Below are 27,355 nucleotides of genomic sequence, written 5' to 3'. Positions count from 1 at the left end.
TGTCCCTTGTCTGTCTCTGTCTCTCTCTCTGTAACTCTGTGTCTGTCATTCTGTGTGGCTGTTGCTCTGTGTCTTGCTTTGTCTTATCTTGGTCTCTCTGTCTCACTCCATCTCAGTCTCACCATGCCTGTCCCTTCCCGTCTGTGCGTATCACATCTGTCAGACTGAACTTACTCTTCACCCTTTTAATAAGCCTTTTCTGACAGGCTCTGTGCGTGGACAGTTCTGTGGCTTTTCCTGCTCCGGTCTTCCCTGTATTTTGCTTCCACCATGTTGCTTCGTGTACTGGACATGCCAGACCCTGTTGATAGGACATGTGGGTTAGCATGATAGACAGGTGGAGTTTCTTTGTAGTTTTGTGATTGGTTTCATATATTAAGAAACAATTCCCTTGTGGTATTGTTTTTAAAACTCACCAGTCCCTGGTAAGATGAATTATTTTGCTTTGGTTTGCATCTTTAGGCTGGAAGGGTACCTCCTTCAGAGGGCATGTAGAGTCCTTGGTTATTGGGTTCCACGGGTGGCCAAGCACCTGGCAGCAGCATGCAGTGTCTCCCATGTCCTCCTGCTTGGTGCAGCGGGTCCCTCGGCCCTTCCTTCTTTCTTGGGGTTCTACTTGTCTGTGGTCTCCACCTGCCACCCCTCTGCCCACAGGTGCTGCCTGGCAGAGCCTTCGTGCCTAGCGAATGCACTGCTCTGTTCTGAGCACTTGCAGTTTTGGACTCTGGGGGCTTCCCTTGCTAGGGGTTGGTGTCACTCAGACCTCAGCAGGGCCTCGGGCCCCTTACAGCCCTGCAGTCACATGGACCCTTTCCCCAGGGATGACCGGAGTAGGAGAAGTCATTTGCCAGATAAGTTGCAGTTATAACATTGTTTCCCCCTTCTGCATACCGATATTGCCTATCACCCATCACCACGCTATCGCTAAGTCATGTAGGTCAGAAACGGTCACAGATCTGGGTGAGCAGCAAAGCTGAGCAAGCTGACATTCGCCCTGTGACATAGTGGTCACTGTGCCCAGAAGCGGTGGCTGAGCGGTGCTGCCACAGTCTTGGTCCCACTGTGGCCCTTCTGCGATGGTGCTCACTGTTGTGCTGTGTTCCAGTGGCGGAGCCCAGGAACCTTTGGCCTGTCCTCGGCCTGTGTAGTAATGAGCCGTGACACGGGGCAGTCCAGGTGTGACTCAGGGCTGGTCTCTGGGGGGAAGTTGGTTGCTTCTGAAAGGGAGGCCCTGGAGCAGTGGGCTTCTTGTAAAGACTGCTTTTGTTGATGAACTGTGGCTTCCAGTGCCGACCTTGAGGTTGAGCCTCCTAGGCTTCTAGTGCTCAAGATCCCCAGGTAGCTGATGTCAGAACATCGTTGTTGTCGATATTCTGCACATGCTTGGTGCCAGTGACTCTCTCTCACGTCCCAAAGTGCATTTGGAAGGAGGAGCTGATGTTGATTGGGTCGCCTCCCTTGGGTTCATAGTGTTCTCAGGAATGCTCCAGGGGTCTCTGGTTGCTATGTGCTCTCCCTGCTCCTGTGATTGCTCTTTGTCGCTATTCTTTTAAATTCTGATCTGTCATCCTTTTTAAATTTTTTTAAAGCCAACATACTTTTTCCACATTTATTAGTTGGTGCATTTTATTTGTACGTTTTAGTTGAGGGTGATCTATGACTTCCTGATGACCTTTCCTCTGTAAGTGACATTTCTTTTGCTTTTTCTGATTTGCTTAGAATTTTTGAGGGCATTGGAAATGACATCAGACTTGTTAGATTTGAATGTGAAATAAAAAAATTAATAAGCTTCAAAGAAGAATCTGTGGCGATGCCTGTGACTCAGGACAAGTGGACGCAGACGTCCAGGGCCGAGGTGATCCTCTCTGGGCCAGGGCTTGGCTGAGGCCCCAACCCAGGCCTCCTCTGTGAGGCCTGCATGAGCGGGGAGTGGGCAGCAGTCTCTGCTTGTCTGCAGGGTTCTGTGGCTCTGCACTGGGCCAGGAGGGGCCCACACACCATGCTCCAGTGCAGCTGTGTGCCTGGTGTGATTGAAGGTTTCCTGCTTCTTCTGGTCCCTATGTGGTTCCCAGTCCCCAATTGGTCAGGTGCTTAGGCCAAGGCTGCCTCCAGCCTCCAGAGCAGCAGCCCATGGTAGCCTCGCCCCATTCCCAGCCGTGTCAAACAGCTGGTGGGGCCCTTCTGTCTGCAGGCTCTGGAGTCATGGGACGCCTGGCACAGACTGGCCCTGCTGCTGTGTGGCAGATGCCTCCTGCTGTGCTTCGTCCCTTCCCAACATTGAGTGCCTCTCTTCAGAAACTGGCTCCCAGAGGTCTTTCTGAACACGTTTTATTTGTCTTGTGTTCTCTGTGTAACTTCATTTCAAAAGCATGATATGGCTCTCTGTCTCTGGGAGATGTTTAAGGTGTGAACTTAAGTAAGGCAGCCGCTCATTAGAGGCCTCTGGTGTGGAAGGGCTGCTATTTATGGCAGGGCATCCTCGGGGATCCCTAGGGATTTGTGGGGGCCGTGGCTTGCCATTGTGAGCTGTATGTGGTGTGGCTTGTCCAGGCAGGTCCCCCTGTACCCTTCAGTGAAAGGGCTTGGGGAGCAGAGCTGCGATAGGTCCCGTCCCTTCCTCTGCTGGCAGTGGCCATTTGCTGCCCTACTGTTCTTGAGGGAGCCCCTGGTGAAGATGTGGTCCACTCTGCTCTGAGCTGTGCCTTGGTGGAACAGAGGGTGGCAAGTAGATCAGACCTTGAGCATCCACGTGCCCAGAATTGGGCGGCAGGGCAATGTACTGGGCCTGTTGGGCAGGACAGCTGGACATCGTGCGTGTTGAGGTGCGAGGTGTTGAGGCCCTCATACTTCCTCCTGAGTCTTGGAGCTCTACGCTGCCACATGGGACAAGCTCCAGGGGAAAGCCCATCGTACCCGCTGCCCTGGCTTTTCCCCACCTCACTCCCTGCAGTTGGGCCTTTGGTGATGGCTTTGTTGAACCGCCTTAGGGTTCCCACGTGCTCCCCTCCACTGTGGCTTCAGACGGGGGAGGCCGCAGGATGGCAGTGGCAGCTCCTTCCTGCGCTGCATCGCAGGCTCACTGTGGGGTGCTGGAGGTGAGGGCAGTGTTTACTTTTCATGCCAGCTTTACTGAGCGCGCTCTGCCACCATTCCTTCTGAACCTCCACAAGACCTGCATGAGGAGGTGGCACAACTGGGGACGTGGTTTAGGGTGTCCTGTGTGAGCACGTTCCCAGCTCCCTGAATGACCCTAAGTTAGCCTCTCTGCCAGATTCATTCTGAGGATTTCCCCTAACAAGTCCACAAGAAGAAGCAGGCCTGGTCTGCAGCCCTTACAGGGTCCCTTACGGGAGCTTGGCAGGGCTCCTGTGTGCCCAGCTTTCAAGTTGAGATTGTCTTTCTGTGTTGGCTACAAAACAGTGTTCCCCAGAGGACCTTCTTCATCTACTTGTGCCTTAGTGGCTTCACTGTTCTTCTGGGCCCAGGGCAGCTCAGGACTCTTTTTGCAGGAAGCTTCCAGAAAAACATTTCTAGCTGCTGCCCAGTGCAGTGAGGCCTCTCGGGAGCTGCAGCCCTGTCATTCCCACAGGATGCACCTGGCCCTCTCGGGTCCCTTTCTGCCCCAGGGTGTGAGCCCTGGTGCTCTGGAGGCCCCACCCCACTGTGAGCAGATCCCTTTGGGGGTCTGTGAGGGTGCTGGGTCTTGCCAGGCTTCCTTTCTGGGCACCCTTCAGCTCTGCTGTTCCCAGCCCTGCGCCCTCACATGGCTTCTCTTGACCCCTCTTCTTCAGCGCTAGCCTTCGCCGTGTTAGCCCCTCACTGCAGGACAGTGCCCACCAATCTGCTCCAGGAGCCACTGAGAACAGAAGGCTCCCCTGGAACTTGGGAGTGGCCCTTTTGCCTCTGTGGCGCCAGCTTCTGTTTTGTGGCTGGGATTATCTTTTGCCATTAGACACAATTGTTTGCTATAACTTTTAGTTGGAGGTCTACTCCTGGGAATCGGAGGCCTGTGTGTGTGGGGGGGGTCCTTGGTACTCAGGCACCACTCAGGGTGTTGTGTGCACCAGGATTCACATCCCAGAAGCTTTTGGGACAGTCCTTGAACTCGGGCTGGCGCCTGCCTGCCACACAGCTTGCCCCAGGGTTTCTCTAACAGGTAACGGTTCTCCCTGGGAAGAGACCACTGCCCACCCACTGGTGCAGGCTACAAAGGGTGGCCATTTGTTTGAATGGTTTAGAGATGGGGAGAAGCAGAGCAGTACGTGGGGTGGCCCGGGAACAGGTCCGATGGTACTGCTACCCTTTCCAAGCACAGTCCCTCCTATGTCCCTGAGATGGCAGCTACAGGACGGAACACACCTTTACGTACAGATGGGCCTCACTGCTGACTGGCGCATGCTTTGAGTTTCATGCCTGGTGGCTTTTTCTTTCTGTTTTATACAGTCACTGACAAAAATTAATAGGCAGTTGGACACTATTAAATTCACACGGTTGAACGGAGTGCCATCTAACAATGGGACTATTCTGAGAAATAAAATCTTCCCTCAGAGGACATAATCGCATCTGCATTCAGCCTGTCTCCCGGCCAGTATTGCCGTCACAAACAGAGGTCCCATTGAGTCCTGGGGGCTCCTAGCCAGGTGATTGCCCAGCTGCATGTGGGACTCAGCCCTGTGGGCCGTGTAGGTGACATAAGAACACTGCACCTTCTCCTGCAGGGTGCAGTTGGGGCCTGGCTGTGCCATCCACTGTGGCATGTAGGACCCCATGAAGGGCCAAGCACCACCAGGCCTGTTGACCTGGCCTGAAAGTCCTCAGCCAGTCCCGGAGCAGAGGGAACTGGTGCTGGAGCACCGGCTAGGGTCCTTCTGAGTGCAGGTCTCAGCACCATAAGCCTAGTAAACTCACCCTGTGTGCACAGACACTTACTTGGCCCCAGTCCCTGGGGTGCAGGAAGCCATGGGTGGGCTTCCAGGGCCCACCTTTCTGGGCACCCTTCAGCTCTGCTGTTCCCAGCCCTGCGCCCTCACATGGCTTCTCTTGACCCCTCTTCTTCAGCGCTAGCCTTCGCGGTGTTAGCCCCTCACTGCAGGATAGCGCCCACCAGTCTGCTCCAGGAGCCACGGAGAACAGAAGGCTCCCCTGGAATTTGGGAGTGGCCCTCTTGCCTCTGTGGCGCCAGCTTCTGTTTTGTGGCTGGGATTATTATTATTATTATTCCCTTTCCCACATCCTCCCAGTTTTCCTTCTTCCTCCTGAGCAGAGGCTACACAGCCATGGGCCCCTGAGGAAACCCGGTGAAGGCCACCTCCCTCTCCAGCTTCCACTGTTCTTGATTTCCTTAAAGTGGCCTCTTGCAGGATACTGTCCCCAGCTTCCAGGTAGCTCATCCTAGCAGTGCCCCCTTAAATGCATTCATGAATGCAGCCGAGCCCTGCAGAGCCTCTCCCCTCGGCTGCTTCATGAGAGCAGCTAGAACCAGGCTGACTGTGGGCAGCAGTCACCCCACATGGGGACCTTGACCAAGCTGCTTCACCTCTTAGCCCTGTTCTGTTCGTAACACGGGGACTTAGCTGTGCCACCTCGTTGGTTGGAAGGAAGTGAGTTGCCTTATGTAAAAAATGCTTAATATTTTAACCATTTTATTATTTTTCTCTAATGCCTCAGATTTTCTTTTATTTACTTATTTATTCTAATTTGTTATACATGACAGCAGAATGCATTTCAATTCATAGTACACATATAGAGCACAATTTTTCATGTCCCTGGTTGTACACAAAATAGAGTCATGCCATTCATGTCTCCTACATTCACTTACGGTAACGATGTCCATCTCATTCCACCGCCTTTCCTACACCACTGCCCGCTCCCTTTTTCTTCCTCACCTCTGCCCTATCTAGAGTTCATCTAATCCTCCCATGCTCCCCACCCACCCTCATTATGTATCAGTGTCCACATATCAGAGAAAACATTTGGCCTTTGGTTTTTTGGGGATTGGCTAACTTCACTTAGCATTATATTCTCCAACTCCATCCATTTACCTGCAAATGCCATGATTCTATTCTCTTTTTAATTCCTTTGTGTGTGTGTGTGTGTGTGTGTGTGTGTGTGTGTGTGTATACATCACATTTTCTTTATCCATTCATTTGATGAAGGGCATCTAGGTTGGTTCCACAATTTAACTATTATGAATTGTGCTGCTATAAACATTGATGTGGCTCTGTGCCTGTAGTATGCTGTTTTTAAGTCCTTTGGGTATAAACTGAAGAGTTGGATAGCTGGGTTAAATGTTGGTTCCATTCCAAGTTTTCCAAGGAATCTCTGTACTGCTTTCCGTATTGGCTACACTAATTTGCAGTCCCACCAGCAATGTATGAGTGTTCCTTTCTCCCTACATCCTCATCAACTGTTCTTATTATTTGTATTCTTAATTGCTTCCATTCTGAGTGGAGTGAGATGAAATCTTAGAGTAGTTTTGATTTGCGTTTCTCTAATTGCCAGAGATGTTGAACATTTTTTCATATATTTGTTGATATATTGTATATCCTCTTCTGAGAAGTGTCTGTTCCATTCCTTGGCCCATTTATTGAGTTGTTTTTTTTTTTTTTGGTATTAAGATTTTTGAGTTCTTTATATATTCTAGAGATTAGTGCTCTGTCTGATGTTAGTGTGGCAAAAATTTGCTCCCATTCTGGAGGCTCTCTGTTCACCTCACTGATGGTTTCTTGTGCTGAGAAGAAGCTTTTTAGTTAGAATCCATCCCATTTATTGCTTCTTGATTTTATTTCTTGCACTATAGGAGTCTTATTAAGAAAGTTGGGACCTAATCTGACATGAGGAAGATTTGGGCCTACTTTTTCTCCTGTTAGGCACAGGGTCTCTGGTTTAACTCCTGGTCCTTGATCCACTTTGATTTGAATTTTATGCTTGGTGTGAGATAGGGGCTTAATTTCATTCTGCTGCCTATGGATTTCCAGTTTTCCCAGCCCCATTTGTTGAAGAGGCTATCTTTTCTCCTATATGTTTTTGGTGCCTTTGTTTAATATGAGATAACTCTATTTATGTGGGTTAGTGTCTGTGTCCTCTATTCTGTACCATTGGTTTACATGTCTATTTTGGTGTCAATACCATGCCATTTTTGTTACTATTTCTCTGTAGTACAGTTTAAGGTCTGGTATAGTGATGCCTCCTGCTTCACTCTTCTTACTAAGGATTGCTTTAGCTACTTTGGGTCTCTTATTTTTCCAAATGAATTTCATGACTGCTTTTTCTATTTCTATGAGGAATATCACTGGGATTTTGGTTAGAATTGCTTAAATCTGTATAGTGCTTTTGGTAGTATGATCATTTTGACAATATTAATTCTGCCTATCCAAGAACAAGGGAGATCTTTCCATCTTCTAAGGTCTTCTTTAATTTCTTTCTTTAGTATTTTGTTGTTTTGATTGTAGAGGTCTTTCACTGATTTCCAAGTATTTTTCTTTACTTTTTGAGGCTATTGTAAATGGGGGTAGTTTTCCTAGTTTCTCTTTGAGAGCATTTGTCACTGATATACAGAAATGCCTTTGACTTATAGGTGTTGATTTTATATCCAGCTACTTTACTGAATTCATCTATTAGTTCTAGAAGTTTTATGATGGAATTTTTAAAATTTTCTAGGTATAGAATCATATCATCTGCAAATAGTGATAGTTTTGAGTTCTTCTTTTCCTATCCATATCCTTTTAATTTCTTTCATATGTCTAATTGCTCTGTATAGAGTTTCAAGGACTTTGTTAAATAGAAGTGGTAAAAGAGGGCATCCCTGTCTTGTTCCACTTCTAGAGGGAATGCTTTTGATTTTTCTCCATTTAGAATGGTGTTGGCCTGGGGCTTAGCGCAGATAGCTTTTACAATGTTGAGATATATTCCTGTCATCCCTAGTTTTTCTAGTGTTTTGAACATGAAGGGGTGTTGTATTTTGTCATGCTTTTTCTGCATCTATTGAGATGATCATATGATTCTTATCTTTAAGTCTGTTGATGTGATGAATTACATTTATTGATTTCCATATGTTGAACCAACCTTGCATCCCTGGGATGAATCCCACTTGATTGTAGTGTACGATCTTTTTGATATGTTTTGTATTCCCATTTGCCAGAATTTTATTGAGAATTTTTGAATCTATGTTCATTAGAGATATTGGTCTGAAGTTTTCTTTCTTTGATGAACCTTTGCCTGGTTTTGGAATCAAGGTGATAATGGCCTCATAGAATGTGTTTGGAAGTATTTCCTCTTTTTCTATTTCATGAAATAATTTGAGGAGTATTGGTATTAGTTCTTCTTTGAAGAACTTGTAGAACTCGGCTGTGTATCCATCAGGTCCTGGACTTTTCTTGGTTGGTAGGCTTCTGATGGCACCTTCTATTTCATTCCTTGAAATTGATCTGTTTGAATTGTGGTTCAGTTTGGGTAAATCATATGACTCTAGAAATTTGTTGATGCCTTTGATATTTTCTATTTTTTTGGAGTACAAGTTTTCAAAATAATTTCTAATTATCTTCTATATTTCTGTGGTGTCTGTTGTAATATTTCCTTTTTCAGCATGGATGTTAGTAATTTGAGTTTTCTCTCTCCTCTTTGTTGCATGGCTAAGGGTTTATCAATTTTATTTATTTTTTTCAAAGAACTTTTTGTTTTGTCAATTTTTTCAATTGTTTCTTTTGGTTCAATTTTATTGATTTCAGCTCTGATTTTAATTATTTCCTGTCTTCTACTGCTTTTGGTGTTGATGTGTTCTTTTTCTAGGGCTTTGAGATGTAGTGTTAGGTCATTTATATGTGGACTTTTTCTTCTTTTAAGGAATGAACTCCATGCAGTGAACTTTCCTCTTAGTACTTCCTTCATTGTGTCCCAGAGATTTTGATATGTGTATCAGTGTTCTCATTTATCTTTAAGAATTTAATCTCTTCTTTGATGTCTTTTATAACTCATTGTTAATTCAGTAGCATATTATTTAGTCTCCAGGTGTTGGAGTAGCTTTTATTATGTATTTTTTCATTGATTTCTAATTTCATTTTATTATGAGCTGATAGAATGCTGGATAGTTATCTCTACTTTTTTGTATTTGCTAAGAGTTGCTTTGTGGCATAGTATGTGATTTTTAGAGAAGGATCTATGTGCTGCTGAGAACAAAACTGTACTCTCTGGTTGATGGATAAAATATTCTATATCAGTTAAATTTAAGTTATTGGTTGTATTATTATAATTGTTAAGTCTTGTTGGTATATGGTTCCCTTAAGCAATATGAAATGTCCTCTTTATCCATTTTGATTAACTTAGGCTTGAAGTCTACTTTATCTGATATGAGGATCGTGGTCCATGTGAATGGTATGTTTTTTCCTAACCTTTCACCTTCAGTCTGTGTATTTCTTTTCCTATGAGATGAGTCTCTTGGAGGCAGCATATTGTTGGGTCTTTTTTTAAAATCCAGTCTGCCAGTCTGTGTCTTGATTGGTGAGTTTAGGCCATTAACATTCAGGGTTATTATTGAGACATAATTTTTATTTTCAGCCATTTTTGTTTATTTTTGGTATCTAACTTGATTTGGTTTCTCCTTTGATCGATTTTTCCTTTAGTGTAATCCCTCCTTCTGCTGATTTTCATCATTGTTTTTCATTTCCTCCTCATGGGCTATTTTGTTGAGGATGTCTGTAGTGCAGGCTTTCTAGTTGTAAATTCTTTTTTGTTCATCATGGAAGGTTTTTATTTTGTCATCAAATCTAAAGCTTAATTTTGCTGGATATAAGATTTTTGGTTGGCATCCATTTTATTTTCATTTTGAAATGTGGGATAGCGTGAAAAGACCAAATTTAAGAGTTATTGGGATAGAGGAAGGCATAGCATTCCAAACCAAAAGAATGAACAATGTATTCAATGAAATAATATCAGAAAAATTTCCAAACATTAAGAATAAATTGGAAAATGAGGCCTATAGGACACCAAACCAGGACACCAAATCACAGTAGATCCATACACCAAGGCACGTTATAAGAAAATGCTTAACATACAGAATAAGGATATAATTTTAAAAATCACAAGAGAAAGGAATCAGATTACATATAGGGAGAAAAATAATTAGAAGTAATACACAAATTTGGGGCTTCCCAATTATTTTTTACATATAATTTCTGATAGTCTTAGTGAAATGATTACTTGTTTGGTTTAATAGTAACTTCAGAACCACTAACGCACACCCAGGACCTGTGGCAGGAGCAGGCGGAGGTAGCTGCTGGACAGGCAGCATTTGGGATTGACGGTGAGTCTCCTTCGTGTTGGCTCCGGACCTCTGAAGGACTGCTGGTGGCAGAATCACAGCGCACAGGGCATGTCTGTGCACAGCTTTTTGTTCTGGTTTGGATTTTCTGTCAGGAGCACCTCTGCTTTCAGCTAGCAGGGCAGCAGGGATAATCCTATTGTGTGTTATATGTGCATTTTAGGAGGTGGTGCTGAGGTTAAAGAAGGCCATGGAACTAAGCCAAGAGTAGGTGGGTGGTAGGAAGCTGAGCCCAGAGGCAGAAACTGGTAGCCCAGGTGCACTGGAGTTTCCCTCAGGAGGACACCTAGCAGCAGGCCCAAGGACAGGGCTCTGGCTCCTCCCACAGTGAAGCCACAGTGGAGCTCAGCACACAGTAAGCCTACCACGCTCTCTTATTTGGGCTAAATACCCCCAAACTAAATGGATGACCCTTCCCCAGGACATTGGCTCTAGGAAGCACTCACCTGTGCCAGCCACTGGGCTCTGCCTGCTCAGTGATGCAGAGTTTAACTCATTAAAATGAGACAGTGAGACACAGTGAGTTAAACTCTGCTCTGCATCTAAACAGAGATATGAAGAGAAAGCTGTAAGACACTGTCAGGAGCAACTGAAATCCTAAATAAAGGGAGGGCATGCATCATTGTCCTGGTTTAGGTTATTCAACATGTAGAAATTAAAAAATCCTTAGGTGGGATGATAGACATTCATTCAGAGAGGTGTAAATTAGAATCAGAAAGGGCCAATGAGGCTGTGAATGGAGTGCTCAAGTTAGGAGAGGCCCAAGGAGGGACTCTAACTGATCAGGGAGATGCTCTGAAGGAGATGGGTGCCCTGGCAAGAGAGTCCAGAGTGCGCAGTGACAGGCCTGGGGAGGCCTGGCCTAGAAGGTGGGACTTAGACTGGCATGGGGTGCCACGGAGACCTCGGGCAGAGTGCTGGTGTGGAGCAGGCGTTTTGGGGTTGAGATGTGGTTGGAGGCTGGGGAAAGGAGGGTGAGTGGGGACATGGAGAATAGGCGCTATCCTCGCTGACAGGCAGTGGGGATCCCCAGTGGGGAGCCTTATCTCTGAGTAGAAGGCCCTTTCCCCTGGACCTCCTGACCCCAGTTGTAAAAGGGAGGTGTGCTTCTCACCCTGAAGGCAGCGCTGGTCTGTCGGCCATCCCCCTGGCTTCCACTGAGCATACCACTCTTACTTGTTGGGCATCAGGAGCAGTGACCTGCCCAGGTGATCTGGGCTCTCAATTTTGCCATGAAAAGGGGTTTTATGTATTCACTCTTTCTCCCTAAAATATTTTGAAAATCTAGGTTTGTGTTTTGGGCGTTACCAAACCTGGAGCCTGGCGCTGATGGGCACATTCTGCAAGCACCTCCCTCGGTGGTGTCCTGAGGGCAGTGGCACCCTGGTGCCTGGCTGTGTGTCATTTGCTTTTGGAATATTCTTCTCAACACGTCACCGAAGGGACACAGAAGTCATCAGGGTAGTTGACTGCAGCTGAGCAGGCCCTGGGCTGCCTCAGTATGCACTCTCACGGACAGCGTGATGGTGTGGGTTCCCCCACTCACCTCGATTCAGGAGATGGCACATGTTGGTGGTCTGTTCCTGTAACTGTTTCTACTGAAGTTGCAGATGACTACTCCTGGCTCAGCTTGCTTCCTACCAGGCCTTTTTTTTTTTAATGAATGTTGCTTTCACTGGATTTTGTTAGAATAGGCCCTTAAGAGGATACTACACCTGAGGGAAATATCCCCCTTAAAAAGATCTAATCTTCCAGCCCCTCACATGGTGTCCGCTGCTCCAGCTGACCAGCTCTGCAGGGAGACAGTGTTGGCAGTCCTGGGGCTGGTTTCTAGGCAGCCCAGGTGGAACTTGCCTCCCAGGACTGTTCACATTGTGCCCTGGTGGCCGTTGCTCTGTGTGAGACTGGGAGTCGTCCTGCTCCTGCTTTCTAGCACGCTCTCCCCAGAATTCTTGTGGCAGGCACTGTTAGCATAGCTGAAGCCTTCAGGGAACCGTGGGTTTCCTCTAAGTGCCTGGTGTTCACTGTTAGGTTTTTTTGTAGCTAAAAACGTAAGTTAGGCAAGATTAGCCAAAGCCAGTAAGGTGACATTCAGAAGGGTTAACTGTGGTGTTCGCAAAGAGGGCAGAAAAGTCAGTTGTGTGAGCATGCGCCCTGGAGAACCTGCCCTCCACAGTTCATTAAGACGTGAACAAAAAGCACCTGAGGGTCTGCATCTGCCACCTGCTCCACGTGAACGAGTGGAGCGGCTACTAAAAATAGGCATGTGTTTGAGCAGCATTAATAAACGTGGGTAATTGCTCCCTGTTGGTGCAGTTGCGCTGTACCTCTGTGTGGTGTTGAGAATTGGCTGTTTCCGTGGAAGTCCTCGTAAAGTGTGGCAGGTGCATGAAGCACAGTGACGCCTTCAGCAGAGCTCACTGACGGGAGCCCTTGTCCAGGAGTTCAGGAGAACTGTCCACAGAGCGGTGAGCTCCCATCACGGACATCTCTGGTCCATTTCAGGAGTCAGAATTGCTTCCCAGAATGTTCTTTGCTACCCTGCTGACCAATGTCTGGCACGTGGTCATTGCCACGGTCATCCTCCAGGAAGCTGGTGCCTGAAGGTCCTGTGCCAGATGGGCAGGACAGCACCAGGGTCCTTTCTGCCATGGATTGTATGATTCTAGGTCCCTTCAAGGACCAGCAGTTTACAGGAAAGAAATGACTGACAAGCGAGTATAGTAAGAGATTGGATTCATAGATGTGGTGTGACCATAGCAACCTCATGACCTCTTATGTATTTCCTGTTGCTAGATTTTGACCTGGACATGATGGGTTTTAGTAGCAGTGTAATGAAAGGTGACCTCGCCCCTCCACTGATGACCAGGGTCACTCTGGCCAGTCTGGATGGTTTGTTAGGTGGCCCCGGGAGCCCTCATTCAGTCCAAGAAGGTTCCTCCCAGGTGGAATGGGCTGGGCTGTGCTGTGCAGTCTGGCTTCTGCGAGGAGCAGGGACCAGCTTTGGGCAGCAGCCAGGAGGGGCATGCACTCTGGCAGCCTTGCCCTCCTCAGCTTTGGGCCGAGTAGTCTTCTGCTCTGATCTGGCAAAAGCATAATAAGATGAGGAAGATAAAAAAGAAGTAATGTGAGATGGAGTCCTCTGTCACATGGATGGGAGGGGCCACTGAGGGCCCTCACTGCCTGTGTCCTCTCTTCTGATGCGCCTCTCTCTTGCATTGTAGAGCACCAGAACTACTTTGGAATAGACGAAAACCTCGGCCCTGTGGCTGTCAGCATCCGGAGGGAGAAGGTGGAAGACCCCAAAGAGAAGGAAGGGTCCCAGTTCAACTACAGGGTGGCTTTCAGGACAAGCGAGGTAACAGAATGCCCTGCCCTGCAGCTGTCCGGGCTGAGTCTCTGGGGCACCACTGCTCTAGCCAAACGGGGCCTGGAGGGCGTTGATTTAGTGTATGACCACACATTTAAGGTAATTGAAGAAGGGTTGCAGGGTGTTATTCTAAGTGAAAAGTTTGGAAACCTGTCCCATATATTCAATGGTAATGATCTTGCTGCCACCTTACAAGGTAGAACAGGTAACAGGATAAAGACCGAGGCCTGGGGGCTAAGACACAGAGGACAAAGGCTATAATGCACATCAGAACCGAAAATTAGTTTAAAATCCAACATAAAACTGGGTGGCCTGAGATGGGTGAGTGTTCTCTGGTGCTCGAACCAGTCTGGGGACGCTGTGTACCCACACTCAGTGCACTGCAGACCCAGGTTAATTTCCGGCCTGACTCTTCTTAATGAAAATTCATATTGGTCATTTCTAAACATATATTGTATGACCATGTGAATGTGACACCGGAGGCCACTGTGTGGTGAATGTGCACCAACAAGACTGCCATGGCCCCCTGGTGCAGGATGGTGGCTCAGTGGGCAGCTTCACTGGTGGTACAGAGTCAGAGCTCATCTGCACTATGGTTTTGGTCCTTAGCCTGTTGGATCCAGAGGGGTGTCTGCTTGTTAACTGTCCGGAATGTATGTTTTGATGGACCACTGACATATCTGGGAGGAGAGAGCTCTGTCCAGTCCTGCAGCTTATGTGGGCACGTGTGGCCCTGTCTCTCGCCTGGGGTATGCAGCTGTTCTGGTGACCAAGGCTCCATGCTAGATATATACACGAGATGAAGTCACTCTCAATGACATGGTGGAGTGTTGTTCTAAATAGATAACTAGGAGTAAGTACTAACTGCACTCTGGTGGCTGTTCCTACAGCTCACGACCCTGAGGGGCGCCATCTTGGAAGACGCTGTGCCCTCCACTGCCCGGCATGGCACCGCACGGGGACTGCCACTCAAGGAGGTGCTGGAGTACGTGGTCCCAGAGCTGAACACACAGTGCCTGCGGCAGGCCTCCAGCTCCCCCAAGGTCCCAGAGCAGCTGCTCAAACTGGACGAGCAAGGGGTGAGTATGGTGCAGGGGTGTTTGAGCCTGTGTCGTGTTTCTGAGACCTTGAGTGTCCTCGTTATTGGCTTTGAAAACTACTTCCTGTTAACACTTGGAGCTCTGCTCTGCAGTTTCCCCAGCACACCTTCCTCTAGTTCAGAAACCTGCTGCTGTGCGGCGGCCATCTCGGCTACAGTGTTGGTGTGTGCCAGCAAGCAGGAGTGCATCCCTCGCCTGAGAGTAGACAATGTGCAAGCCTGGTGACCCTTATGCTTATCCTTGTTTGCTCTGGGACAGTGCTGACAGATGGGTGTCCCAGACTGCATGAGGAAGACCAAGGCTGACTGGGACTTTGTCCCTCGCCCATAGGGGCAGTGAGGCCAAGACCACCAGAGCTTCCCCAGGCAGAGGAAGGAAGAGAGCTTGGAGACATGGAAGTGCGGTGAGCACCTGTGCAAATCTAGAGGAGGTGACCTTTTGCTGAGCCCTCCTTGGGTAGAGTTCATGGGTGCTACACGGGTAACCGCTACTCAAGAACCCTGACCATTCCAGTTTCTTTACAAAGAAGGAAGCTTGCGAGGTGGGGGCAGGGATACTAAGGTGAAGCAGAGCGTGGAGCCCTGGAATGCTGGCCAGGGGCTTGGGTGAAGGTCTTCCTCTGGGACAGCTTGGGGTAACAGGAGCTGTGTGCAGAGCGGGTTGTGCTGAAGAAGGGGTCACAGGCTGAGGAAGAAGGAGCGGTGGTGACGTGGAGCCCATCATGTGTTCATGGACACTGCCCAGGAGCCCACCAGTGCTACACAGGCTGAGATGGTGCCCTGGTGGGTGGAAAGGAGTCTTTCATGTTTCATATGCAAAATTATTTGTAGGGGAAACTGAGCGGCAAGTGTCTGAGTGCAGATGATTTATTTTAGTGAGTGAATTTGTTTTTAAATCCAGGATTAAAATTTTTAAAAGGTAGTAGTCACGTGTACTTCCAGAATTTCCCAAGGAAAATATTTTGCATGTTTTAGAGGACTATGATATGAAGTTTTTCTAGGTAAAGTAACACCACACTGGCAGTGAGAAGCTGTATGGTAACACCCATATCAAATAGTCCTGAGATCTTACTGTCTCAAGAGCAAAACCTGGCATGTCAGAACATCAGGCCACACTCTGAACTTGAGTGGTCAGTCTTTCAAGTGGCAGGATGAGCAGAGTACAGTGACCCTGATCGTGGCTGGTAGAGCATGGGGAATAGGTAATGTCCTAGAAGCAGTCTTGGAAATGGGTTGAGGGGTAGAGAGGGTGTCTCAGGGCTGTCCTTTCCTCAATCAGCATAGGCTCCACAAGAGTAGTGCTCCGGCTAGGCCATCTGGGCAAGACTGTTTCTCCTTATGGTCAACCCCTCTTCCCCTTCATGGCCACTCAGCCCTTGTCCACCTGTTTACCTTCATGGCAGATTGCTCAGGAACAGACTTCATTCTGCCTTAGTGAGGCCCGTGCTCAAGGGGGTGCAGGGCCACAGTGAGGGCTGTGCTCAGAGGGGAGCTGGGCCACAGTGAGGGCTGTGCTTGGAGGGGAGCTGAGCCACTCTGAGGCTGCATGCTCTAGATGAGAACTGCGCCACTAGGTACTCAGACTAGTTTCAAGACAATTCTGAGGCTTTGTTTTTATCACCTTGGTTTTAATTTAAATGTTTTTGTCAGTGATCACAACGCTTCTGGCCTTGGGTTACAGCAGCCAATTGTGATCCTGTGCAGAAAGGACAGGGAAACATGCTGGTTCTTCTGCGATCCATGTGTCCGTTCATTTAGGACCCTGACACCACGGTGGTTGTGACAGTGAGTGTTTTTGTCCACAGCAGTGCCCAGGCCCAGAGGCCAGCCTCCTCTCACCTAGGGCTGGTATATGCAGGGAGAGTGGTAGAATCTGTGGAGTGGTGTACGCTCAATAAAGCAAAGGTCAAGCAGCAGAGGTGAGACCCTCAGAGCAGTGCGTGAGAAGCCCAGCTAGCAACATTAGGTCCTGCAGCTGCTACTTGGGGCCCTGATGCTGTGTGTGCTATGACCAGAGCACCTGAGGGGAGGTGAGACTTATTTTGCTCCCAGTTTCAGAGGCCTCAGATCATGGTGGAGAACTGCATGGTAGAAATAGGGCAGGCAGGCAGAACTGGAAGTTTGCTCCCTCCAGGGCAGCCAGCAAACGGAAAGCAAGAGAAGAGGGTCCGGAGGACAGATGCATCTCCCACAGCCACACCTGCAGTAACCCACTTCCTCCAACCACACCTACCTGCTTACAGTCACCACCAGGAGTTCATTCAAGTTATTAATCACTAAATGGATTAATCCTGATAAGGTTACAACCCAAAAAGCCCCATTCAGAACCTTGCTTGCTGCATTGGGGACCTGCTTTCAGTCTATGAGCTTTTAGGGGGACACTTCTTATCCAAACTCTACCACTAGGTATCCTGATTCCACAGTCACTCACCCATCAGTGCTTATATGACAGTTGTGAATCACAAGAGTGACCCTAAGATAAGGTCTTGAAAGATGTCCTGACATTTATCATGAAATGCCATAGGCATTTCTATTATATTTCTATTATGTATTTATTTGTTCAGTTTTTGGAGAAATTTCTTTTCTTGACCCTGCTAAAGAACCAGTTCTTTATTGACTTGGTAGCTTCTGCACATTGTCTCCCGCCCACACGGAGGTTGGGACCCTGGTCTCCACTGTGCAGTGGGGAACTGGTAGCTGAGTGGTGCCCAGGGCCTGGTGCTTTCACTGCCACGGCATCCATCACTGCACTGACTGTGCCTGGCCATGAGCAGAGGACATTCCTGCCACCCAGGGAGGTCACCGCAGGCAGTGTGTGTGGTCATTGGCCAGGAGTGCAGACGAGGTGCTGAACCTGTGCTGCCCTGGAAGTGAGGTCATCGTGCCATGTTTTACTGCAACAGCCAGCTGTGGGTTTGGATCTGAGGTTCTGCTTCACATCTTGGTGGTAGATGTGCATAGTGACGGACCCTGACTGTCTGTCCCTTTCTGAGGCTCCAGTGCTGGTGAGAAGGGCTCTGATTGCCCAACTGGGAAGCTTTCCTTGGAGAAAAACGGAGGCTGTGAGAGCTGACGCAGTTGTGCCCTGCCGTGGAGGGTGGGCCCTGCTTCCAGCGCCCTCGTGGGGATAGGGAGCAGTTGGGCAAAAGCCCACCCAGCGCTGCTGGAGCTCTTCCTGGCACAGTGCGTCTCTAGCAGACAGGGAAGGATGTGAGAAGTGGCCGTGGTTATTCAACCAGAGTTACTCCTGTGGAAATAAACAGCTCTCTGTTAATGCACATCTATCACAGGTCCCACTGGGATCTTTCCTTAGCAGACCTTCTTTTTTATTCTTTCCTGTCTTATGTGTTTTCATGAACGTTCAAATACACTAAAGAAGGAAATGGCATTAGAACCACAGGGGGAATCTTACTAAAGGTCATGGCCTTTCTCCTGCCTCTGCAGGCCTGAGATCAAGTATTTGCCCCCTGGCCTGTTTACGGAGAGCACAAATCTGACTGACTATCCTTCTGGAACCCCAGCAGATCCCATACGATTGGCCGTTTGTTGGATCTCCTGAGGGCTTCCGGCGCTTTTTCAGCTGTGTTTGGGGTTTCCTGGGTTGCTACTTATTTGTAGCACCTCGTACAGAGATTGTGCCTTCTTTTTTGTTCCTTTGCTTGTGGAAACAGTTCTGTGTTTCCTGAGGACAGAGCTCCAGACTTCTGTTGTTCTCGTTTTCACTGGAGTTAGCTCATCTGGTACTCTTTGCAAGTAATGACATTTCCTCCCCGTTTCAGCTGAGTTTTCAGCACAAGATTGGGATCCTCTATTGCAAAGCAGGACAGAGCACAGAGGAAGAAATGTACAACAATGAGACGGCGGGACCAGCTTTTGAGGAATTCCTGGACCTTCTGGGCCAGAGAGTGCGACTGAAAGGATTCACTAAATACCGCGCCCAGCTGGACAATAAAAGTAAGCTCCATGCCTGTGTGAGCTCAGGTCTGCTGAGTGGGGTCCCGGGCATGCCTGCCCTTGGCCCCAGGAGCAGCCCACCGAGCTTCTTGAGTCAGTGTGGATGTCCTCAGGTGAACAGGGAGCTCACTGGTCCTCAGGAAAGCAGGGGCTCATTTCTCAGTGGGTGTATGTCAAACATTGCATGCCCGACAGCTAGTGCTTTGTGACACTAGCAGAGATTGCCTGTGTTTCCCAAAGAATCTCAGTGTGGTCCTCCCCTTTTGCACACCCACCTCTGTGACACCCTTATGTTGTCACATCACGGACCAGCACTGTGTTCATTGCTGAGACAGAGCATTGGCATATTCGTTGGTGCGTGTTACTGGGCTCATTCATTTATAGATTCATGAGCTGAGCAGTGGAGTTGAAGCAGTGAGGAGGAAACCAGGTGTCCTTTCCTGAGTCAGGTTGCCTGGAGTGGAACACACATCAGCTCTCAGGGGCCAGATTGACCACCTGATTCAAATATGGGCTTTCTGCCCCCTGGGATATGTGAGTTGTCCAGCATCTTCCAGGTGTTCTGTGTGTTTCATCTTCTGCTGTTATTTGGTTGCTACCAGCACTTGAAATACTGGGCAACATAATTTTACATATTTGGGGGAATTCTTATTAGTTAGTTCCTGCTCTTTCACTGAAAGGAGATAATTAGATGATAAGTCTGGGATCTGAGAGCTAGTGGGAGAGTGAAGCAGGAGCTGTCCCCATGGGTGCCACAGTATGGCCAGCCCTGGAGCAGAGCTGGCCATAGTGAGCCTGCCTGCCCTTCTTTTCTGTGTCCAGCCCTGCCCAGTGCCTGCTCGGCCTGATGCTCTGTCCAAATGAGGGTGGTGCCTGAGTCAATCCTGGGTTTTGATGTGTTTCTAAATTTGAATGGTGTTGCCTCACGTGGGCCCCGTGTCCTCCATGTGTGCCAGGTTGGAGCTTTTCCCCAGTGCATGTCTACTGCTCGTGCCCAGGTATATAAAGGCAGGGAAGTGACCCATGACACCGCACATGTCCACGTGCATTCAGAAGGATCCATGTGACCTATCCTGATTTTATTGTCTAACTCCCCTTTGCAAAAAACCACAGCCCAGCTGCTAGAGGCAACTGTGCTGCCCTGGGGACCTCCTTGTGGACAGCCACCGTGGACATAGCTCCTGTTGCCCTGGGGATCCTCTCTCTTCAGTGGGAGGCACTGAGAAATCCCTTTCAGAATGTGTAGTCCGTGAAGTGTGTGGCACAGTGTTTTCCCTTGTGTAGAATTGACAGCAGCCTTGTGACCTCAGCAAAGTTCCCAGTGCATCAGCTCAAGGAGATGAGAACATAAAAACCAGATTTCGATAGGTCAACTCTGATGATCAACAGGTCTTTACTTTTAGGAGCAAGACTCTCCTGAGATGCGACGAAGTGTGATGTTCCTTAGTTGAGAGGAAAGATCTAAGAATTAGATATCTTAAAGTCAAATAAAAATGTTGTCTCATGGGATGAACGAGGAAAGATTTTCTTTCTGCAATTCAAGAAATTGGGTACCACATTAACACTCTGTAGGACTTGATTCAAGTCTGGACCCAAGAAGAATGGAATAGGAATGGGGCTGACCACTGAGACACCCTCGTCACCTGGCAGGAGTGACCAAGTCAGGGCGACACCCCCTTGCTCTCTGTTGCCAGCCACCTGAGCAAGCCTTGTTGGTTTCCTCTTTCCGTTGTGTGCTGGTGTCTGGGGTAAACCTTCACAGCACTCCCTTGGCATGGCCTCTGGGTGCTGCTGGGCCAGGCTGGTTATGTCATAGCCCCAGGAGCACTACTCCCCCGGGCTCTCACCTATCTCCCACCGCCCACCTGGGATTGGGGGTCAGTGAGTCTGCCCTTTCTCACTGTGGCTGAGCTCCCGCATCCCAGCTGGGTCCACTGTCAAGCTCTGAGCCAAGAGCGTTCAAGGGGATCATTGCTTCCTGAAGTCCTGTGAAGAAGGGCAGTGTGCGTTTCCTGAGGGTCCACAGACGGTTCCCTCATCTTGGCTACTGATGGTCGTGTCAGCAGATGTCTTCCAGGATAGCCGAGAACCACACAAGACTGGTTCTAGATAATGTCTGGACTGTCTCCAAGTCGGATGTAAATACCAGAGAGTCATGCTACAGGGCTCAGAAGGAAAGCAGTGGAGGCCCATGAAGGTTGAATATATTTCTATTTCAAAGTAAAAATTTTAAACTAAAAAAGATTTACCCAAAATGACTGCTCAAAGGTTTCCTCAGAAGGTGCAGCAGGGAACGCACAGGTGAGCAGCGTCGTCTCCTGCTGTTTAGGAAATGGAAGAGTCACAGTAGCCAAGGAGACACTGAGGGGTGGTCTTGCTCCTGAGCAAGTATCTGTCTTCATTGGCCTTGTGCAGAGTGGTCCAGAACTTCTCTTCAGAATTATTTTATCATTGAAATATTTTAGAGTTGCTGAGTTGATTGGAAAGTCTGAGACTCAATCTGTGGCAATCTCATGGATCACACAGATGGTTTTTAATTTGCAAAGAATCATTGTGTTTGACAAACCCTGCATGATCAGCAAGGTTAAGGTGTTGGGCAAAAGATACAGTAAGACACCACTCTTCTCATTCTCCATTTAAAAGATGTGTCACTGCTGCCGTTTTCGGGTGAAAGAAGAAAAGGTTGCATCCTTCAGGGAAAGAAAGTTTTAAAGTAACACTTTGTTCCCATTTCTGTGTTGTCAGCCCTACTTCATTCTTCTGTGTTCTGGAAGGTCATGTGTCCCCAGATGATGTAGAAATAACAGTAAATGCACACATAAGGGTGTGGCCAGCTTCTGGCTGCCCAACTGTCACTTTCAGGTGCCCCACCAGGGTCTGGGTGGGCCTGGCACCTTCCCCCTCATTACAGACCAAGGCCAAAGCACCTAGCCCTGGGTGGGTCCTGAGGTCCAAAATGAAGAGGAGCAGGTGGAAGCCACACACAGTATCGAGAGGGCAGGGAAAGCAAAAGCCCTCGGGTGCCAGCCTCAGTGGGAGGTTGTAGGCACTCCTCCCGGAGCTTCCAAGCTGCAGGCGGGAAGGTGGGCGAGCGGCAGCCTGTGCTACCGGTTCAGTGTGGCATCTGTTTTGTAGTTGAGTCACCTCTTGTGGGAATGACCTTCTCGGTGTCGATGCCCACAATCTGCCGTGGCCTAATTTCTTTTGTGATTAACCTTGGTTTCCAGCCGACTCCACGGGAACCCACTCCCTCTACACTACGTACAAAGACTACGAGCTCATGTTCCACGTGTCCACCCTGCTTCCCTACATGCCCAGCAACAGGCAGCAGGTACGTTCTCCCCCTCACTTCTTACGGGCTGGCCGCAGGTGTGGGTGGTGCCCTGGGTTTGCAGACCAGTAAGGGAGGTTCTTCTTGCATAGCATTAGCAATCTTTGACTCTCCTGGAAGGGTTTGGGTTTTAAAAGGAGCATCATTGCAGTTATTCGTCATAAAGCTCAGTCTTCTACACCTTTATTGGGTGTTGGCAGAATCTCAAAAGAGACCTGCATCAACTGTGAGAGTTACAGAAAGGCCAGCTCCCCGGCACGACCGAGGTTTCTGTACACGGGTAAATGACTTCTTGGAAAAAACACTGTTCACAGTTGTTGCTGGTTTATTTTGGCTGTTCTTCCTCATTTAGTTTCATTGTTTTAAGTGAGTTTATTGACATTTTAAAAGAGAAAAAAATCACTGTGCCTTATGCTTTGAATGTAGCCACTAAAAATTAAGAACCTTTGAAAACTTGAATGATGCCTAAAACATCCTAAAATAATTTACATAACGCTTTAGAATAGCTATAAAATGGGCTGAGCAAGTTCTTTTGCAGAAATTACTAGAAATCGTAGCTCTTGTTCCTGAGCCGAAATCCTCACAGTGCCGAGCCTGCCTGATACGAGGACCCTTGGGGTAGTAAGGAGCTGCATTTGAGAACCGCTCTCTGGGAGGGGCGTTTCTGCCCCATCTTGTGTGAGTCTTGGGCTGTCCTGAGTCAGAGCCGAGGCTGAAGCAGGAGGGCTGTGCTGGTCTCTGAAGGTCGGCCCCAGGCTCCCTGGCTGGGCTTAACACAAAGATGGGACTGTTGGGCTAAAGCCAGGATGCTGACTGCTGGGTCTTCTGCTTGGAAGCAGACCTCCTGATGTCACCTGCTCCTCCTTGAAGGGCCATACTATTTTTAGGTGCCAAGGACACACAGGTGTTCTCTGGGGCATTTGTCCTGTGAGTGAGACCTAATTGTTTCAGATCATTTTTCTCATGTTTTTTATAAACACACATGAAATCTACAAATTTAGTCAGAATCTGTGTGTGGGGTGGGGTGGGGGGGTTGTTGTTTTTCTGGAGAAGAAACCAGCCACCTCCTCTCCTTCCTCCAGCAGCATGGGCGCTTGGCCCAGTTCTCAGGCTCTTCCAGTTAGTCTCCTCTTCGTCCCTCTCCTTGTGGTCATTGTGACCAGGATTTCTTGGTGAATTTTTGGTGAATCTTTGCTCAATCTCTTGTCTTGTCCCAACCTTCCATGGTGTCTTCTAGCAAGCCTCCGTTCCCCCACCACCTGGGCGGCTCTGTCTCTGGGTTCTGTGTCTGCACATTCCTCTGAGATGGAGTGCATCTCTACACCCTCTGCATGTGTCTGTTCTGCCTTGCAGAGCTTTGAACTCCAAGTTATTTATTTGGAATGATGCTGAACAGATACGCTGGGCATCACGGGCTTGAGATAGGCTAGCCTGGTTGTCCAGCTGCAACTCATTCAGTAATTAAACCCTGGGATTTGGTGCCCAGACGCTGATAGGGCTTGTTCAGGCCAAGAGATGCTGTCGGTGTTGGTAGAGGTGGATCCAGCGCAGGCACTCAGACCTCCAAGCTGCTGGCTCGCTGAGCACCTGAGCCCCTGAGCCCCTGGACTCCACACAGGCAGGCCCAGCCTTCCACAGAGGGCAGTCTCTGGGCTTTCACCACTTCTGTCACCAGAACTCAAAACTGACCCACCCTATTTCATTGTTTAGTAATTGGGGGACTTTAGGGTTCTCTGTTCCTGACTTTATTTCATTAAATTTTCCTGAAAAAATTCTGTATACAAAAATCAGAAACTCCGTAGAACCAAGAAGAGAGTGGAGCTCTGGATAGAAGTGATTGGTGTGTTCTGCACTTTCCAAAATGGGGATCAAAGGGAGTCTCTGCAGTTGCTATTTGTAAGTGACTGTAGCCTAAAGACCTGCTCAGATGGCGACTCTGTGTCGAGCTTGAGTGACAGGCCACGAAATGGTCTGGATCTGCTGATGGGCTGAGGTGGAAACAGGGGAACCTGTGGTTCCATTGCACTTAGTGTCTGTGGGACAGTTATGATCTTGGATGTGGCCCTGGGAGGTCCTGCGTTTGTTCCTATAGCCAGGAGCTGATTCTGGTCCATTAGAAGTCTTGAGTCTGGAATGCCTCTGACTCTTCGGGGAGGCTCCACTAACCCAGGACAGTGAGAAGCTGCTCAGGGAGTGCTCCCCTCCTCGCGAGCGAGGCCAGGCCTGTGGGGCAGTCCGTTCACCTTTCCAGGGCCGTGTGTGCCCCGTGTGCACGTTTCTGCTTGCTCTACAGACACCTGGTGAGTCAGCTGTCATGGGTTGTCATCAGAGGGAGGAGCTTCACAGGCAGCCCTAGACTTCTTTGGCAGAAACATCCTTTCTTTGGACGAGGCATGTGACAGAGGGAGGCGCTCTGGTGCTGGCACCCAGTGACCTTTGCTTTTTAGTGCAAGCTGCTGTGCTTGGAGGAGTTAGGAGCCCCTGAGGTACCTCTGCAGTGAGGCCGACCCCTACGGTTCAGAGATCTCGCTCCCGCAGCCTTGATGCCACAGCGGAAAGAGCGCAGAGCTCGTCAGGCTTGGGCCAGCCAGACAGACCCTTCATCCATGTTGACTGGACCTGTGGTGGCCCCTGCAGTGGAGGGCTTGTACACAGCCCTGGTGGACGCTGTGGAGGCCTGCTTTCTGTGCCAGCTGGGCGGGGCTGCCTGTACTTGGCTTCTCCTGTGAACCCTCCATGGGAGCGTCCACCAGGAGGAGAGCTTTGTCCCAGCCTGCAGTGGAAGAGGAGCGAGTAGTCACCAGACCTTCAGGGTCCTGGAATCAGAAGAGGGGCGCGAGCAGCTCATTCTCCTGTATCGTGAGGTCACTGAAGCCTGAATTCCTGGCTTGCCTTTGCTTCTCCAGGTGTGAGTCCTTCAGATTTGCTTACCTGGTTTGTAGGTGTGCTCCGCCGTTGGTAAAGTCTGTGGTCAATACAAGGGGGTAAATTTTTCAAATGACGCACCCTAGAAATGCAGAGAGGGCTTCCTGTGATCCTCATTTTCTGAGGGAAGAACCATCAACTAGCTTTGCTTTGCTTTTGCCTGGGGCTCCCAGACATCCCTTCCGTAAGTACGTGCCTTTCGTACTGAGGTGGAGGTGTGTGGGCTGCCATCTTCTCCTTGTTATGGTGGAACCAGGAACCGGGGGTGGTTACGGGGTCTCGCAGGCCAGAAGGGACTGGATCAAACAGGTTGGCCCTGCTTGGTTGACAGGACTTGGATTAGAACCCCAGGGCCAGGATCGAGAACCCAGGCTGCTCTTTGTGGGCTATAGATGTGTTCTTCCTGAGGTCTCGCGTAGGGACCCACCTTCCCCAGCTTCTGACACCCCACTGCTCCTACTCATATCGTGCAGCCCCTGAAATGAGGTGCAGGCCTCTTGTTTCTTTCTTCTGTTAAGATAAAAGAGTAAATAGTTCAGGCTCTGAAGCCTTCGCAGAGACTGCGGACCCCACCTTCTGCAGCGCGGCCACTGGATCAGAGCGGTAGTGACTCTGGGACCTGGTCATGGCTGTGTGCAGCACTGAAGCTGACCCCCAGGTGCTCTGGTGGCCATGCGGTGGGGGGAGTCAGCCTCCCTCTCCTGGTCACACTGGGGCTTGGGGATTTGGTGGGACCTGCTGTGAACCTGAAGCACGGCCTCTGTGAACTCACTGCCGCAGTCAGAGACGCCCGCTGGCTCTGCTGCCCGCACTGAGAAGCGTTGTCAGCTGTGCGTGTCCAGGAAGAGCCCACCCAGGAACCGCCTCTCCCTGGTTCCCCAAACAAACGATGCCCCTGTCTCGCCAGGCCACGGCTGTTCACAGCATGCTAACCTCCCCCCTCGTTAGGACTGAGTCCACAGAACTTCACTGCCCATTGAGGATACCCAGGAACTAAGTACCAAATAAAATGTTTGCTCTTACTGAAGCTCATGAAATGACTTGTTTCACAAAAACCTTAAAACAATCTTATTAATGTTCAGGATGTTTTATTTCTTGAGTCTCTGAACTTGAGGATTCTTTCGGTAGGGCCTGTTTCTCCTAGCTGAGTCCTCTCCAGAGAGCTCTAGGTTTCACTCTTTCTTACTGCCCTTGTGACCCCCAATTTCTGTTCCTACGGTGCAGTGCGTTATGTGGCCATGATGGAATTAACTAGACTTTTAAAGACGTTGTTTGGCCTGTTTTATAAAGTAAAAGAATATGCTCAGCAGGGCACTAAGGCAGGGTAGCCAGTGTGGCAGCTGGATTTAAAGCTCCCTCAGCTCGTGTGCAAGTGTTTATGGTGAGGCCCAGCATGGGACCTGGACATAGGACAGGCCGTGTCCAGCAGGGACATGGAGCAGCCTGGCATTGCAGCATGTGCCTACAAAGCTCTGGGCAGCAGGTGAGTGCCTGTCAGTATAGCCTGGTGCTGACTCAGGCAGAGGTGGGGAGCCTGCCCGCCCCCATCTCCCCACCACCCAAGGGATGCTGTGTGTCAGGCACTGACAGGCAGGCAGCCTGGGCCTCTGACCTTCTCTCCACAAACACACTGAACATGGCCTTGCTTCGCCTGTCCTGTTACACAGGTGAAGGGAATCTGCATTTCCACTCTGGGGGAAGAGGGAAGAATGTCTTTGCCTCCTACAGTTTCCACTGACTTTTTTATACACATTTGAAATGCCACGTTTTACTTAAAGATCTAACAAACATTTTTAAAACTAGATTTAAGCGAGTCGCCCACTGAGTCTCATCAGATCCACTTAGACGGCACAGTGAGCAGTGTGTGTGCAGCTTTACCCGTGGGGTTTGGACTGGAATTCTCCAGTGTTTGGGTCAGCAATTTCACTGGCTATAGAAAACTCTGATGGAGTGATGTGTGGTGAGCCGTTCTAATTAGACCATGGCCGCCATTAGAAGATGGCGCTGGCTTCCACTGTGGCCTGTGATAAACAACTCCTTTTATGGAGAATTGGCGCGCAATCCCTTATCACCCTATGAGAAAGATCCACGTGGCAGCTTGGGATTGGTATGCGGGAGGCTTTATTAGGCTGTGCTTGGGCGCTCGGCGGGGGTCGCTAGAAGATGATACATGAATCAAGGCCTGAATAAACTGCTGAAAGAAGAATCCTGTGTCGTGTTTTTCCCTTGCTGGCGAGGGGTCGCGACAATTGGTGGCCCGGACGGGGAATTATATTCCTCGAACCCAGGATCCAGAACTTTCAGCAGTCAGGGTGGTGCACCGGTAAGTTCCCAGGTAAAGTGGGAATCCGCAAGCTAATA

At 49.1% G+C, this 27,355-nt stretch overlaps 1 protein-coding gene across 4 annotated transcripts in view; it reads left to right on the top strand.

Annotated features, from left to right (window-relative positions):
• Positions 1–27,355, top strand: part of Sipa1l2 (signal induced proliferation associated 1 like 2) — a 79,895-nt gene that overhangs the window by 1,951 nt on the left and 50,589 nt on the right. For all 4 annotated transcript variants that reach the window (XR_007346498.1, XR_007346499.1, XM_015504328.2 and 1 more), the window contains exons 2-5: positions 13,540–13,673; positions 14,576–14,764; positions 18,564–18,738; positions 21,966–22,069. Coding sequence is in view for 2 of the 4 variants with exons in the window: in XM_015504328.2 (XP_015359814.1) it covers positions 13,540–13,673; positions 14,576–14,764; positions 18,564–18,738; positions 21,966–22,069 (602 nt within the window). In the remaining 2 variants the exon portion in view is untranslated. The remainder of the gene's footprint in view (positions 1–13,539; positions 13,674–14,575; positions 14,765–18,563; positions 18,739–21,965; positions 22,070–27,355) is intronic.

This window comes from Marmota marmota, unplaced genomic scaffold (genome assembly GCF_001458135.2).
Source record: "Marmota marmota marmota unplaced genomic scaffold, marMar, whole genome shotgun sequence".
In the NCBI taxonomy this organism is placed as follows: Eukaryota; Metazoa; Chordata; class Mammalia; order Rodentia; family Sciuridae; genus Marmota; species Marmota marmota.
The sequence above is the reverse complement of the archived record's forward strand: the minus strand, read 5'-3'. Positions and strand labels throughout refer to the sequence as shown.